Source organism: Haemorhous mexicanus, chromosome 3, assembly GCF_027477595.1.
Source record: "Haemorhous mexicanus isolate bHaeMex1 chromosome 3, bHaeMex1.pri, whole genome shotgun sequence".
In the NCBI taxonomy this organism is placed as follows: Eukaryota; Metazoa; Chordata; class Aves; order Passeriformes; family Fringillidae; genus Haemorhous; species Haemorhous mexicanus.
In genome coordinates this window covers 84,190,390-84,202,923 of record NC_082343.1, presented here as the reverse complement: position 1 = coordinate 84,202,923, position 12,534 = coordinate 84,190,390, and the positions used below count along the sequence as shown (strand labels likewise).

Here is a 12,534-nt window from a genome sequence, read left to right as displayed (position 1 = left end):
TGTCTAAATGACCCAACTGGGGCAGGGGTGAGGGTGTGTGTATAAAGCTGAAGATGCACACACCCAACCCAACAATCCCAGCTAAAGCTAAATTTACTGGTGCAGGAATGCTTTGTTTGGCTATAATACACATAAATCTCTGATACATTTATCATGCATAAAGTTTAACACATGTATCCCTTATAATACAATATCTTTACTTCTACAAAAGTGTAAAAATACATTGCAGGTGGTTTTCTTTTTAGTTTGACATCATATGGAGTCTTCAAGTATAAAAATATTCTTTCAGACAAAAAAAAGGAAAAGATCGAGGCCAAGTAATTAACCAGTAATCCCAAGAGTACGGGAAAGAAGAGAGCCAATTTCCAACAAGTTTAAATCTCTGAATTCCACACACATGGGAAGCCAAGTTAAAGAGGGTAAGGTCCACCTATTTGAAGCACTAGAACCTCACTTGGGGAAAATTTACAGTGATTTTATAACTAAAGGGAACATACAACTGAATTACATAGACACCCCTTGCCAGCACAGATCAGACTACAGCCTCAAACAGTTCACCAAAGTGAGGATCATAGTTATTCTGAATCTGAATTCAAAATTCACATTGAAAATCACTGCAGAGAATTCTGTGACAGAAGTGGAGAAAGAATGTTGCCTTGAATTATATTTTATCATCCTCCTCTTCTTGAGACCAAATTTCCTATATCATATTTTAAAATGTACAGTATATGCAGCACATTTTTAGATGTGCTTAATTACTTAAACATTACAGAACAGTCTCCACTGCACATTAGGATGAGTATATCTACCCTGTATATTAGGATGAGACATTTTCCTTACGACTTTTTAATTTGCACAGAATCAAAGCCAGTATTGTAACAAAAACCGCTCGCTACACCTCAGAAAAGGATTTACCTCATTATCTGTTCCCACATCCAACATCACTGGTAGACACTCATGAGGTTTTACTCCTCCACAGGCTGTATAAAGTGCCAGTTTACCAACAGGAATGCCCATTCCATAACAGCCAAGGTCTCCAAGCCCAAGAATACGTTCACCATCAGTCACCACAATAGCCTGGAGGAAGAAATGAAGGCACTTTAAAAATCACTTCCTTGCCTGTATGTACAAAGTATTCCTTTATTTTCTTACCATCATTTTTTAATTTTACATGTAAAAACTGTAACAGGTGCAAACAAATCAATAGCACAACAAAAGTAAAAAATTGTTTTATTATATTTTACTGTGGTTTTGTTACACTATTTTAGACTCTTGCTTCACTGTAAATGGGACTTTCATACAAATCTTTTTAAGAATACACAAGAGAGGTATTTAGTATTACATTACAAGAGAACTGGCATTGTTCCCTCTCACATTTTTCTGTCAACAGTATGAAAACAGAATAAGAAGGGAAAGGAAGTTATCCACAAAAAAAGAACCACCACAAACTTCTGGGTTTTGTCATGTCTGTTTTCAGCAGAACCAGAGCCAGTCACTCCTACTGGCCTTTGTCAGGGCTGTCCACAAACACCTGGTTCATACCCTTCAAAGTTGTATGTCTTCCTCCCTTGAGTAAATAACACACTCCACCAGACTTATACATATGAGGAAGCATGTGCTCTCATTGACAGAAATATAATAATTTAGTAAACGCCCAAAACTGTCTATGTTAATAAGAAAGACTTTTCATAATAAAGGAGAGAAGTGCTCAGTATGGCAAACAGCTGACAACACAATAATTTTCTTGTCACACTCGGTAGCAAGCCATTTTCGTTGGAAATTAAAGATTTTTTTTAAGAGAGATCATGAAGCACTTTAAGTGGAGAACGATTAACTCAAACTCTAGAGTGGGGTTGCCAAGAGATCATGTGGGGTCTCTACACCTGGAGATACTCAAAACTCAAAGGCTGGACATAGCCCTGAGTAATCTGTCCTGGCTGACCTCATTTGAGCAGGAGGATGGCCTAGATGAATGCCTTCCTACCTCAAACATTCTCTGATTTCCTGAAATGCAGAAAAAGCATTCAGGATATTTTTTTACATTATATTCAATGCAATTGACCAATTAATCAGTAAAGGCACCTACAGCTAAAAAACTGTTTAAATGCTTCAAACTTTGGCTGTAATGGCATTCTTTCTGTTGAAAAAAATGAATTAAGAAATCACCAAAATCGAAACTGATAAAAAGCTTATAAAAAAGATCTTAACCAATTCATTTTGGGTACAAAACAGCATCTGCTTTGTTATGCAACTAAAAGTGTACTTACTTTGATGACACTTTCTGGCCAGGATTTAAGCATTGTAGCAATGTGACCCCGGTCATGGATAGAAATAAAAAGACCTCTGCAAATAAAAAAATACTTTTCATATAAACAGGTAACTAAATAAGTATAAATCAATTTAATAGAAATAAAGTAATTATAGCAAAATCAAATAACACATTAAACCTATGCAAATGTGTTCCTAACATACATAAATTCAGTTCAGTAGTAAGAGCTTGATTTTGTATGAATAAGTAAATTAATAATCTGCATTTAGAATTCAGAGAACAAGTAACCAGTAAAACTTGACTGAGCAGAGAGAACCTCTGAGAGTCCTTTCTGCAACTAACGCACTCAGAACTTGGTCTGTTCAAATGTGTTCATTAGTTGTCCCTGATCACAAAATTAGTTCCTCCATGACAGTGATCACTACTGCCCCAGCAGCCCTAACATTTACAAACAAGAATAGGCCAAAGCTTTAAGTTGTGAACAAAACCGGAAATAAGCCAGATATTATCATTACGTAAAATAAATCAGGAGGATTCAGTTATGTGTTTGGAAAACAGCCTCCCTATTTCATTAGATTGCCATTTTGTGTCCACTCAAAGTTAATTTAATTCCATTTCTCTTCTACTTTTTTCATGTGAGATGGTGGAAAAATGCCATCTCAAAACCCATGAATGCACTTAAATGCAACCTCTCAAAATCTACAAAGCAAACATCAAGGAAGAAGCCCATGCCAAAGATGCCTTCTTGTAATTACATTTGGCATTACTAAGTATAAGGCATCATCTTCTAGAATTATTCTAAAGCATTTCCTGTTGCCCATTTAAAACATTTTAAAGCTAAACTTAGAGAAAATTACTGAAAAAATAATTGAAATCTAAGTCCACCAGAATATGACCTCATTTTCAAACAAGTGGATCTTATAGGTCTAAATAAACTAATAAATCAGGAAAATGCTTATCAGCTATGACTGCACATATACCAAGTCAAGCAAAAAATCTCCTGCAGTGTTAAATGTGTACCAACCAAGACAGCAAAATCAGTCCAAACATTATATTTAATCTCATATGTTTAAATGTTTCAAACATATTAGATGATATGTTTGTATATAAATTATGATGTAATTTATATTTTATATTGAATTTTGTATTTAATACGTAAGTGTCTTCTTTCCTTCTGTGATGTCAAAAATACGCAACTGAAATTCTTTATTATTTAGGAAGAAAAGCTATGTAAGCTATGCTGTGAGTAATCAAAGTATTTAATTTTAGGCATTTTCCCCTAGAACTAGAAATTCTCCAATCCTGGCATTTCTAATTCATTCTCCTTCTGCGTCCATTTCCCATGCTCAGAACTAACACACACAAGCTGGATATTAAAGTATTTCAGTTATTTCTTAACAAGTAGCAACTGTCAGTAAATTAATTTCTCCATCCCAGTGGAGGCAACAGTTCTTCAGGGACAGGAGGGTTAATTTTACCACACTTTTGAAAAGTTCTGGTATTTACTGCACAAAAGCAAATCTACTTGTGAGCCGGCTACCTGAATAAAAGATGTTCCTTAACAGTGGAATCCATAAAACAGCAAAGAAAAATACACGATGCTTCCTTTCTGATGTATTGTACCATGCATAATTTTATAAAACAGCCTGTAAACTGTTAAATCACAAAATTGCTAGCCTCCAGAGACAGCTGTGACAGATGAGTGTGTGAAAGCAAGCACAGAGTGCTGGAAGAAAGCGATCTTGTGGGATCACTCCTCTCCTTGTCTCCATTCTCCAATTTACACCAACCTAATAGATTTGTGTTAAATGAAGCAAGATTCTGTATTGATTTTCTAAAGAGTCAGAGCCCAGCCCAGTGTGCCTAAATGCCCTCTTCCTTGCAAGCTAGGGAGAGAGGTCACCATGAAATAAATTCCCCAGCCAAGGAAAATAAAGGCAGGGTGGCTGCTCCAGAAGGAATTTTGTTAGAACATTTGTAAGGACCTTTGAATAAGTATTGAGAGCGTATTTCAAAAATCTGTTCAAGCAGGATCAGATTCAAGCCACAAAGGAAAATAGAAGCTGAAGTGTAAATAGTGATGTCAAAAGCATTCCACTCCCCTCTTTCTCCCTTTCCCTCCATTATCTCTGTCGTTTAGTAAGACATTTCTGGATACACTGGCCTGACCAAGAAGTTGCTCTTAAATTTAAGGGAACAGAATAAGAGAAACGAGTTTTTGTATTTATTTATCTGGATCTCTTTTCATTATCCTTCATTTCTTTAACTAAAACACTTTTCTTCTGTAAGGTACTCTCTGCAAGTAGGTACACCAGGTTGGTAAGAGGAACCCTGACTTGCACAGGTGTCAGGCACAAGAATACTCAGCCAGTATTTACTGGGACTGAATTCACTGACAATTCTACCTGCAGACAGCCACCAAAAGGCTGCACTATGAGTGGGTTTTTTTCTTTTCCATGACATCATGCCACAGCCAACTGCACAGGTTTATTTTAAGTGGGATAGGGCTGAGCAGCTGAAAAGATGGCCAGCAATTTGACTACCTAGCAGACATTATAGTTATTTTGGGGCTGTCATAGCACAGCTACAAGAAGAATGAAGCATGGGGCAAGCTAGATGATTTAAACTGGATTCAGTTCTACATGGATTTCAATCAGGAAATATGACTGAATTTTCCATTTCAGTATAATGTTAATGATGAAAATAAGCATGGTCATGCCAGTGTGCGTGATGCACACCCTGCTCTGCTGGACGAGGAAGAGATGGCCTGCAGGATGTGCACTTGTCTGAAAAAGCACTTCAGGATGGGGCCACTAAAGCAGATGGACAAGTAATAAATATAAAGACATGGAGAAAGAAGCAAGATACAGCGAAAATATTATGGAGAAAAATATGCTGCTTGTTTTTCAGCACGCACATATTCACATTTCTAAGAAGAAATGCAATTCATGGGGAAGCAGGATTAAGTTCTCTTGCAACACTTTCAGAGCACACCATGTTGGCAAGCTCACTGGAAAAGCAACTGTAGGTTTTACAACACAGTGTAGTCCTTTCTATTTTAATTGGTATCTCAGTTATACATACTATCTTTTCTTGCAAGGCAAGAAGGCTGACCACCAAAACTGCAAGTTAAAACTGTTCTGAAGCTTGCAGCCTCAGAACAGTGTTCTAATGAAAGTGTTCATTTTGAACACAGTGTATGTCTGTACTCAGAATCTGAGTACAGATTCTCTTGCCTAAGCACATATGACAGAACTCGCCTAAGCACATATGCAGAAGTGCTCATCTAGAACCTGTTGGCCCCAGTGAGCCCCCAGCTCAGCACTGGCTGATACCAGCCCAGCCAAAGCAAGCACTGCTACTCACACCCACTTCAGCTAGCCAGAAAATGTATGAAACTACAGCAGAGGAACAATTAGGCAAAGAAGTAACTATGCCTCCTTTCTCCTCATCACACCAGCAGTAAGACTGAAGAGTAAGGGAGGGAGCCCACATGAGGACATCAAGATCCACTCAACACAGGGTGGATCTATTTTGGGCCACTGAGCTCACTACACTGTAGCAAATTTTACCAGTTATGTGGAGGTCATTCAACAGCACATGATTTGGGTCTGTTTTATTAAAATTCTCATCTATGAGAACAAAGTCAGCAGAATTAAATGGAGCATTTGTTTATTATGTTTCGAGGAAGCAATGATCTACCAGCAATGTATTTGTCTATTTTCTATTAAAGAACAGTTTAGGAAAATGTGTCATTGTAACAGAATAATCCTTTCTTTCCTCTTCTTATAACAACAGGAGGCAATCTTAACATGTCTCAGAAAATGCCAAACATGTTTAATGAAAAGAAGTTCAGACTTTTCTCACAACCCTACAACCCTACATATTCAAGACTGTTATTTGAATTATGAACTGTACATAGAGTTACAGTAGAGGTGACTTCACTTCCCCAGGCAGCCTAAACCAACATACTTAATAATAATAACAACAAAAAAAAAAACCAAAACCAAACACCCCCCCCCCCCAAAAAAAAAACAAAAAAAAAACCCACAGGGGCAAGACAAACTTTATTTCTGAGCCTAGACTCTTTCAAACTTCTGAACTTCTGCACTTGGCAAGAAACAGGTAAACTACTTAACTACTTCCCTGGTCCCCACTGAAATTCCCTTGTATTTTTAAAATCACAAAAAGCAATACAATACAAAATTTGTACTAGGAATTAAGAGTACATATATCCTCCCCAAAGAACATTCTGCTATTTTTTCACCACATTTCCAATTGTAACTGTTAATTGTGGTCTCATTTCTTCATATAAAATGTCCTCAATGTTTTCATTATACCTTACCATAGCAGGTTCCTTTGCATTGCAAGACCATTGAGGCCTAATAAATACAAGGGATGGGCTGATTAAGAAATGCAGCTGGTGACAGCTTTGTTTATTTTCTTTACCTTTCCCTTTGTACAGGATGAATTTTATTACTTTGCAATATACAGGTATGTTTTTCAATATATAAAATAGTTGATGCTGAAATAGCAGCTGCTACTGATTGTCAGCCTGAATTCATCTGTGTTAAAGAAACCTGGGCTTTACATATTCTAGATGAGGCACACTCAAATGATATGTAAACAGAAAAAATTTGTAAGAAGCAAAATAATGACCAAATCAAAAACAAAAATCAAAAATAGGACAGGAACATTAAGAGAACAGTAGGTACCACTAAAACCTCTGAAAGTGTGGAGCTATACATGAGTAAGATATAGTTCATAAAAAAGTAAATTCTAGCAGCATATGAATGACAGTGAGGGTAAGATACTAATCCTGAAAAGATTTAAAAGTTTATAAATATTATGTGTAATTTCATGCTTAGCATTTGGTTTTGTAAATGACTACTGATTATAAAATTTGTTTTGTAGAAGACATCAAATACTCTGAAAGACAGATGCTAATATCTGCCAACTCCACTTTGCTATACATAAAAGAATAATGAAAGCCTCCAATATTTTTATAGCCACTGAAATGCCCAATTTGGCTTAAGACTGTAGGGAAATTATTAAAATACAGAAAAACACAGTCTTCATAATCCCTGTAAATGAGAAGTGCTTATGTCAAGAGTTCTGAACAGTCTATCTTTAGCTTCAGGAGCAAACCAGCATTTATTATTTCAAGAATCTCTTCTGAAAAACACTGTTTCGTGACAGTCTTTATCCAGTGTTGGCAGCCTCTGTAGCCTTCTTTCCCATGCCCAAGTCCATCAAAGCTGCTCATCAATCCCTGCTAGTGAGTGTCATGCTCCAATAGCCACTGCAGTAAGCCACTACAGCTAAAAATAACATCTACAGAGAAGAGAGAAGTACATTTGGACCATTTACAGAACCATACAGTATCCAATGTGAATTAGCCTCTTAAGCAGGAAAGTGATAAAGTTAACCCGAAAGCAGCTGTAAGCCTGGCATTTGAAAATATTACTTCAGGGGAATGAAGTTTCAGAAAAGAAAGGATAAGGCTTGGGGAAATAAAAGGTACATAACTTTAGTGACACAAAGATTCAGATGCTGGGAAAATCTTCTTGTAAAAATGTTAAAACATTATTTTAAAATAAATACTAATGATAAAAAAATTAAAATACAACTGGGGTAGATAGCTACTTAAGATTATAATTTTTCTGATGCAAGCCCCAGCGAGTTGCAGTGCTCGCGATGCTGCCAGAAGTGAATACAGTATCCACACTATCCTCAAGCCTGCCCAGGATCTTCAGCTAAAGTCCATGGCTCTGCCTTGTTTCTTTGACAAATGACAATGGACACTGTGTGCTTCAAAGAGACTGATCCAGGTGGCACTCAGTCAGAAGAGCTGGTTCAAACAACCTCAGGGGTTCCAAGAGGTTCCACATAAAACTCCTTCTGCCCACATCTTGGGTTTACCCAGAAAACCAACTTCAGGTCTCAGCACATTCCCTCTTCAACCTCATGTGGGATTAGGGAAGCAGGGAACCAGGGGCTGCTATTCCACAATTTACAACATGGTGAGTTATGTAACTTGCTGTAACAGTCCTGATACACATGCAGCCCGGGGCCAGATCACACACACATTTGCCCATCTGCCCTTCTGCATCTGAAACAGGCTCCAGAGCTTGCATACAGCATACATTTTCTAAATTGTAACACAAGAGAGCGGGTGACAGTGAAAAAAAAATTAGAAGCTGCCCATAGCAGTACAGACTGAAGGCAAATTACAAAGGAACAGAGACAAAACCTGTACCAGTCCTGTCTTACTACTTTACTCCAAAAGCTCTGAACTTTTTCAGCCCCTTGAGATTCTTGCTACCAAAACATGTAATCTCTACATTATGAGTTTGAGTGTACACAGATTTTTGAAAAAAAGCATCTTCTTTTCTTGAAACATTTTACTTTTACTCTGCAAAATGCCAATCAGATAGGCTCCAGAAGCAGGGAAAAAGTCAAGGCTTTGGTACAATAAAAAGCAACGCAATGAAGTAATTCCTCGACTGCTCTCATTCAACCCTCAAAGAATTACATTGAATAAATAATCAGAGTAACAGCATTACAAGACTTACCCTGGAAAACTTTAAAACCAGTTTTACATGGTACCAAGTATAATTATAGCTTAACACTTCACTAATAATCAAAAAATCTCTAGTTAATTTTGGAAACCATAATGTTCACCTCACACTATACTAAAAATACTTCATGGAAGTAAAAACTTAATGGACTTAGTCATTGCAGACGTTTTGCATTACTCATATAAAATACTCTTTATATCTAGATATCTAACACTGTTTTTCATTTAGTGCCTCACCTCCTCTACATGCACAGCATTTTGTGGTATGATTGTCCAAACTAATGATACATCCTTTTCATACAGAAAAAGACAGAATCAAATAATATTTTTATAGTCACTCCTTAAAATATGAATTTATTGATTTTATTATATTCCTAAAGCATCACTAATCTAGACAATCAGCTTTTACATACTGTTGTTTAACCATACAGCAGCAATTCAATGAGATGTGTTTGTTTGCAAAGGGAAAGGCAGACTCTACAAAACACTATGGTTTAAGCACAGGAGCTCTTTTGCTTCAGAAGCTACTTAAATTCCTCTGACAGTTGCTCAACAAATAACTTAATTAATTACACTCTAATGGGCACAAATAGAAGTATTCGAAGACTGTGAATGAGAGAATGGTTTACCAGAGCCAGACCCATTCATTTTTAAGACAAAAAATAACCTACTGTTCTGTTTCAATAGTTATCATGTTTGTATTAGTTTATGCTGATGTTAACTGCATAGAAAGCCATCAACAAACATCAACCATGTTATCTACTAGGAATGTTGCAATGCTGATGATGTTTTTCTAAAAAAACCCAACTTTTAAATGCTACTTAAACTGTGAAATACTCAAACAAGTGAGATCACTGTCCTATTTACTTCAACAACTTGTGCTGCCTCGGCTCATTGGAACATGGAAAATTTCCTGTATTTAGACAATAATGTCCTTTAAGGCCTGTTAACTGACCTTTAAATCACCATATTTTGCTCTCAGTAACTATTAACCAGGACAAAAGTGAAGGCTTATTAAAAAATGCTTATTCTTAGGGCATATCCTACCCAACTTCAATGAAAAAGTCACTTCTGAAATGAGACACTATCTTCCTTTAAGAGAGCTGACTCTAACTGCTGAAAATGAACACTCTGAAAAAGTACAAATCTCCCTTTACCATTTGCACATTTTGAAAAATGCAAACAAGCTGGTGAGCAGCACTTTTTCTGTACTTACTTCCTGTTAAATTTACATTCATTTAAATGAATGAACGCATGAGGCAGACCAAATTTTTAGTACTGTGTTCAATAACAACTTTTAACATGGGGAAAACACCTGCAGGTCCAGCTCTATCTCAGACAGAGAAACTGAGAAGCAGCATGATTATTCTTAAGACTTATGTAATCTGATGTTAACAAAGTTCCAACACACCAGTTGTTTTCTGAAATTCACTCACAGAAGTATTAATATTTTTCCAGAAAAACCCAGGACATATATATTAGCTATACAAAGTGGTTTTAATCATAGGAATAGAATATATTTAAGAAAAAAATAATAGTTTTCTGACTCAATTAAAAATTACTAGAAGCCTTTATCATAAAATTTGAGAAAATAATTATCATAGATGGAAACCCAAGGAAACATTTTGGGCATTAAAAATCTGTAATATATCTGGCCACTGGGCTAAAAATTAACCTCGTCCATCAGAGGCAAATAGCCTTATACTTTCCCTCCTTTTTATAAAAATTCAGTCATGACCCCATGTGAAGATTTTCATTTCATGAAGTCAGGATCAACATTTTAGAAAAAACACAGCATGCAACGATCCCAGCTAATACAACTGAATATTGCTGTTCTTCACTACACACATACAGGAAACTAAGCACAGGATAGGGAATGGCCCTAGCGAGGAGTCAGAGCCAGTCCTATGGGGTGATGGAGTATTCAAACAACATCATTTAGCAGTCACAACAGAAGCATTTCTGAAACGTCACTGGGGAGCTTCCAGCCTCTTCAAGGGAATCAAAGGCTAGAGTCCAGTGTCACAAATCACACAGGCTTTTTTGAGGACAGTGTGTTTGGAAGCCTACATGCCACATTTTATGTCATCTTTCAAAGATGACATTTGTTTCACTCTAAGACTGAATGAACAAGCCAATTACCAAATGACTGGCATTACAACCACCCTCATGAAGAATCCCATTTCAATGCATGAACTGGAGCATTGTTACATTCTGTTAAGTGGCAAAGTAAAGGCAGAAATAGGCACATTCCTTGAAGAATAAGGCAAAACTTTTTCAATAAACTATTTTCTTGAGAATGACAAGTTCCCCATGCTCATAGACTACTTACTTATTCATGAAAAAAAAACATTATTAATTGAGCAGAAAGCAAACCATGTTCTGTATTTTCATTGCCAGAGATAAATATCTATGTGTCATTTTTAAGAAGCTCCCTTTGGATGACCAAGGGAAACTCTCAGACATACTGTTGCCTAAAAGAGGCGGTATGAATAACCTGACCCTCAACATACAGTGCAACAAACCTGTACACTCATATGTGCTTAGAATAAATCTAAACAACACTAAAAGTTAAAAGCAACCAAAAACACCCTCTGATACAACAAAGTTGTCATAATATTGTGAACTTTTGAAATGGAAATGTGCTGCTCTGTCTCTGTAAGCTGCATTACAGCTTCATCTCAGGAACAGGGAGCTCTTCCTTTAGGTGGAAAATTCCCCCAGAATGCCGAAAACAATAGTTAATTTCAGTATACTAGAGTACTAAAATGAAGTTGTGAGAGCCCCTAAACTCCCTTCTTCTTTATGACTAAACAAAAATTCATGTCAAAAGTAGTCACTTTGGAAATTCAGAAGCAAAAATGAGAAGTGGCTTTTGACCATCTTCATGCCAAAGGTACGGGTTCTAATTAAGCACAAACTGAAGCTTGCTTTTCTTTTCTTGTATTTCTCAGTAAACGTTTCCCTTATTTCTACCAGTTGATTTAAGCCTTCCATACCATTCTGTGCCCTCAGCTGGAAGTTCTTGCTTTTCTTATGAGAATGACTTGCTTTGTTTAGTTTATGCATATTCATCTATCTGATCTATGCTCCCAGCAGGCCCTTACCTACCATTTTCTAAAAGATAGTGGATTTCCTGCATGTGGCTTAATCACCTAATAGCCAAAAAGCAGAAGTGACATTCAGTGCGACCACTTAACTCAAAGAGCAGCGGTCAGGTCGTCAGATGCCTTGCAAACCTTTCTCCACCCAGCAGCAAATTACATGATGTTACTGCTACTCTACAATAGATCAGGTAATGATACTCTGACCTAGTATTTTTCAGTGTATTATAATTAACACTGCAGCTGTAAAACTTTGCCAAAAAGGGATGAAAGCGCCTTGCAAGAAATAAAAGGGTCCACTTCTGTGAGAGCTCAGCACATCACTCCTGATGTCCAGAGCTACCGAGAGAACCCTTGGGGGGCTCGAGAGTCCTAGAATGTTGCCAAAAGCACTTAGTGGCTTGATTTTGATCCATCTAGAGATGTGCCACCGATGTATAAAGAAATAGAACATGCGAGAACCACTCAAGTGTAAATAGTGAAGAGAAGATATTATTATAGAGTGAATTACAAATTTTGGAATTTTAGTACAGAGGAGTTGTAGAGACAAGATGGAAGAATCAAAGTGTGCCACCAAGCTT

At 36.9% G+C, this 12,534-nt stretch overlaps 1 protein-coding gene across 1 annotated transcript in view; it reads right to left on the bottom strand.

Annotated features, from left to right (window-relative positions):
• Nucleotides 1-12,534, bottom strand: part of ME1 (malic enzyme 1) — a 154,238-nt gene that overhangs the window by 86,597 nt on the left and 55,107 nt on the right. Inside the window, exons 4-5 of the mRNA XM_059842545.1 lie at nucleotides 2,268-2,343; nucleotides 916-1,077 (exon numbers count right to left, since the gene is read on the bottom strand). Of these exons, the coding sequence (XP_059698528.1) occupies nucleotides 916-1,077; nucleotides 2,268-2,343 (238 nt within the window). The remainder of the gene's footprint in view (nucleotides 1-915; nucleotides 1,078-2,267; nucleotides 2,344-12,534) is intronic.